Source organism: Pezoporus wallicus, unplaced genomic scaffold (assembly GCF_028554395.1).
Source record: "Pezoporus wallicus isolate ANWC-B61680 ecotype Strahan unplaced genomic scaffold, APGP_CSIRO_Pwel_v1 contig_7856, whole genome shotgun sequence".
Classification (NCBI taxonomy): Eukaryota; Metazoa; Chordata; class Aves; order Psittaciformes; family Psittacidae; genus Pezoporus; species Pezoporus wallicus.
This window is the reverse complement of record NW_026639688.1, coordinates 20,478-24,437: the sequence shown is the minus strand read 5'-3', so window position 1 is coordinate 24,437 and position 3,960 is coordinate 20,478. Positions and strand designations below refer to the sequence as shown.

General features: G+C 61.8%; 1 protein-coding gene across 1 annotated transcript; it reads left to right on the top strand.

Annotated features, from left to right (window-relative positions):
* Positions 1-298: 298 nt before the first annotated feature.
* On the top strand, positions 299-2,355 carry HSPB1 (heat shock protein family B (small) member 1). Its single transcript, XM_057415484.1, has 3 exons — positions 299-790; positions 1,620-1,683; positions 2,027-2,355. The coding sequence occupies exons 1-3, from the start codon at positions 430-432 to the stop codon at positions 2,184-2,186; spliced, it is 585 nt and encodes a 194-aa protein (XP_057271467.1). The 5' UTR covers positions 299-429; the 3' UTR covers positions 2,187-2,355.
* The last annotated feature ends 1,605 nt before the right edge of the window (positions 2,356-3,960 follow it).

Sequence of the window (3,960 nt, the reverse complement as noted above, 5' to 3'; positions counted from 1 at the left end):
CGATATTGAGCACGGCGGCGGTGCCCGGGGGCTCCAGAAGCTTCTGTCCGGTGGTGACGCAGCGGCTCCCGCACTGACTCACCCGCGGCGCTGGCCCGGCCCCAGCCCCTTCCCATCGCATCCTTGGGATGGTTCCGGGCAGGAGGCTGGGATCGGCTCCAGGCGCCATCCATCACCTCCCAACCAGCCCATCCGAGGGACACTTCCCTGGCACGGCGATGGGAACCGGGATTGGGGGGGGGCAGCCCCATCCCTGCGCTTCCCACCCAATGCGGCTGCGTGCGGCCGCCCCCATCCCGGGAAAGTTTCTCGTCCCTTCCCTGTGCCCTGCCGTGATTTCCATTAATAGCCAGCTGAGCCGCCCGCCTAAAAATAACCCCCGTTAGCCTTCATAAGGCCCCATAGTGCCGCCCCCGCCCCGGCAGCACCATGGCCGAGCGCCGCGTCCCCTTCACCTTCCTGCGCAGCCCCAGCTGGGACCCGTTCCGGGACTGGTACCATGGGAGCCGCCTGTTCGACCAGTCCTTCGGGATGCCCCACATCCCTGAGGATTGGTACAAGTGGCCGAGCGGCACCGCCTGGCCCGGCTATTTCCGCCTCCTGCCCCGGGAGAGCGCCTTGGTGCCGGCTCCCGGTTCTCCCTACGGACAAGCGCTGAGCCGGCAGCTGAGCAGCGGCATCTCCGAGATCCGCCAGACCGCGGACAGCTGGAAGGTGACCTTGGATGTGAACCACTTCGCACCCGAGGAGCTGGTGGTGAAGACCAAGGATAACATCGTGGAGATAACGGGTGGGTGATGAGGGGACGGGGGGGGAAAGGGAAGGGAGGTGGGGTAAGGGGTGGGAGGCAAGGGAAGGAAGGGGAAAAGGAGATGGAGGGGAAAGGGAGAGGAGAGCAGAGGAAAAAGGGAAGGAGCAAAGCAAGGCAAAGAGGAAGGCCCCTCATTACAAGCTCAGTCTCGGGGGTGCGCTCATGCTGCAGGTGTTACACAGAGTGCAGACACCCCCAGCCCAGTGTTATTGACCCCGTGCTGTGCTCCCAGCCAGGATATGGGGTGTCAGGAGCCCCGCAGCCCCCCGTGCTCCCCACATGCTGTGATGGAGCCCAGACCCCATGGCATGAGGCCAGCTCTGTGCTGTGTGCCTGGGGGGGGGGTCCACATGGGGTGGGACGATTGCCATTCAGTGGGATTGGGATGGCAGTGCCTGGGAGAGGCTGGTGCTCCATCTCCCACTGGGCTGGGGAAGCAGAATGAGGGATGTGGGTCCCCTTGGCACCGTGCTTTGCTCCCCTAGGATGTGTGGGATCATAGGGTCACAGAATGGTTTGGGTTGAAGGGACCTCAGAGCTCATCCATTTCCAACCCCCTGCCATGGGCAGGGACACCTTCCACTGGAGCAGGGTGCTCCTGGAGGGGTCACACTGCCCCTGGTCCCCCCCAGCTGATGTTAAGGCAAAGAAACCCAGGACAGGGGCAGAATCAGCCCTTGCCCCAGTGCTGGATGATGCTGGAACCTGGTGGGATGGGGCAGGGAAGGGTGATCGCAGGCACAGAGCCCATCCAAGCTCTGCTCATCCACCCAGCCCCTTCCAACCATCCCGGTTTCCTTTCCCCCAGGCAAACACGAGGAGAAGCAGGATGAGCACGGCTTCATCTCCAGGTGCTTCACCCGCAAATACACGTAAGTACAGGGAGAGGGGAGACGGGATCCTGGCAGCATCCCTGTGTCACTGGGGACCTCTGACCACCCTCCCATCCCCTCCAATGCCCACAGCACAAACTGGGGATGCTGCTCTCCTAAGCTGGGGATAACACTCACCCAAACTGGGATTAACACTCACCCAAACTGGTGATGCTGCTCATCCAAACGGGAATGCTACTCACTCAAACTAGTGATGCTCCTTGCCCAAACCGGGGATGATGCTCACGCACCCTGCGGGTCCCACTCACCACAACCAGCAACGTACTGAGGCAGCAACGTGGGGCTGAGCATCGCATCCCTGACCCCCATCTCTGCCCCACAGCCTGCCCCCCGGCGTGGAGGCCACGGCGGTGCGGTCCTCGCTGTCCCCCGATGGCATGCTGACGGTGGAGGCGCCGCTGCCCAAGCCTGCCATCCAGTCCGCAGAGATCACCATCCCCGTCACCGTGGAGAGCCAAGCCAAGGAGCCGGCCAAGAAGTGAGGAAGAGGAGGAGGAGGAGAAGCCGCTGCCTCCCCACAAGCTGCATCCTCACCCCCATCCCTGCTTGCAGCCCCCTTTTTATTACTTTGTACTCACCCCATCACCGAGTGCCTTGAATCAATGTGAAGGAGCCGATAGAATCAGCTGGAATAAAGAGTGGTGAAAGAAACCAGGCCCCATTCCCTGTGTCCCCCATTCCCTGTGTCCCCCATTCCCTGTGTCCCCCATTCCCTGTGTCCCCCATTCCCTGTGTCCCCCATTCCCTGTGTCCCCCCCCATTCTCAGTGCACCGTGGATGTGCTGGGGCAGGAGGGAACCACATCGAGTCCCTCCTCCAGCAGCCCTGGACCAGAGCATGGGATGGAGCCACCCAGGGTCAATGTGGCCAAAGGGAGGGGCACTGAGCCCTGCTCAACAGCATGGGGTCAGCATCACAGAGACCGACATCCTGAATCTCTGTATCCTGCATATCCCACATCCCAGGTCCCCACATCCCAGCCTCCAGCATCCTGTGTCTTCACATCCCTGGTCTCCAAAACCTCTGGTCTCCAAATGCCAGGTCTCCACATGCCAGGTCTCCAACATCCTGGGATCAGCATCCCAGTTTTTCACATCCTGGGTCTCTGACATCCCAGGTCTCCCAAATCCTCTCTCCCAGATCCCACATCTCCCAATCCCAGGTCCCTACAATCCCGGATCTCATCACCGGGTTTCTCACCATCCTGCTCTCCAAAACTCTGGGTCACATCATCCTGGATGTGAACCCTTTGGGCCTCAACACCTCAGTGCCACCATCCTGGATCCCTGCATCCCTGAGGAGCAAGCACAGCTCTGGGTCATGGGGACCTGAGGGCAAAAGGGGCTTCATGGGGAGAAGCTCTGACCACAAACACCCCATCCCCGGCAGCATCCCCCTTCCTCTCACCCCATTGCCATGACCAAGGGAGCTGCACCCATGCGGTGGGGCTGGACATGATGTGGGTCAGTCCCAGTCTTGGTCCCTTTCAGCCCCATCTGGCCCCATGCCCCTGTATGGAACCGGCCCTACATGGCTGAGGCTGGGCTCACGGCTGCGATGTTCCCGCTTGGATAAATCCCATTAATCCCCCCTGAGTCATCCTGGAAGCAGACAGTGACCTGGGAGGAATCCTGCAGCTGTGGGGCCCCTCTCCGGGTCTGGGGCGGGGGGGGGGGGGGGGGGGGGGCTCCTTGTGCCCCCAGAGCCCCAACCCCTCTGCCCCAGCAGTGCAATGAGTTTGGCAGCTCTCAGCCCCAGTGTGGGGCTGGGGTTGGCTCCTGCTTTGGGGGTCACACATGCGCTTGGGGGACACCCCTCCATGTGCATCACTGTGGGGACGGGTGACCATGGCAACCAGAGGGATGGGGATGGTTGCCATAGTGAGCAGCAGCCACCAGCAGCGCAGCCTTGGGGGGATGAACTCCAACCACCCCTTCCCGGCCCTGCATTCCTACCTGGAATGGGGCCGGTGCAATGAGCTTGGCAGGTCTCCTGCCTCCTGGGAGGGCATCCATCCATCAGGGATGGGAGAAGGGCTGGGGGTGCCCTGCACATGGAACACCCCATTTTAGGACTAAATCCTGCCCAGCAAGTGCTGAGAAGGGTCCTGCCTCCTGACTCTCCCCTTCTCTCTCTGCCTCTCCCATGCATCTCTGGGGTACACGGACACATGGGCATCGCTGGTGCTGCATCCCAGGGGATCCATTTCCTCCTCCAGATGTGCAAACTGGCCCCACCAGCGAGAGGGAGATGTGG

What these genes read in the sequence shown, in the direction of transcription:
- HSPB1 (XM_057415484.1), top strand. Translation starts at nt 430, where the DNA reads ATGGCCGAGCGCCGCGTCCCCTTCACCTTCCTGCGCAGCCCCAGCTGG. An exon ending in TAACATCGTGGAGATAACGG is followed by an intron (nt 791 to 1,619) that starts GTGGGTGATGAG and finishes CCTTTCCCCCAG; the next exon opens with GCAAACACGAGGAGAAGCAG. An exon ending in TGCTTCACCCGCAAATACAC is followed by an intron (nt 1,684 to 2,026) that starts GTAAGTACAGGG and finishes TCTGCCCCACAG; the next exon opens with CCTGCCCCCCGGCGTGGAGG.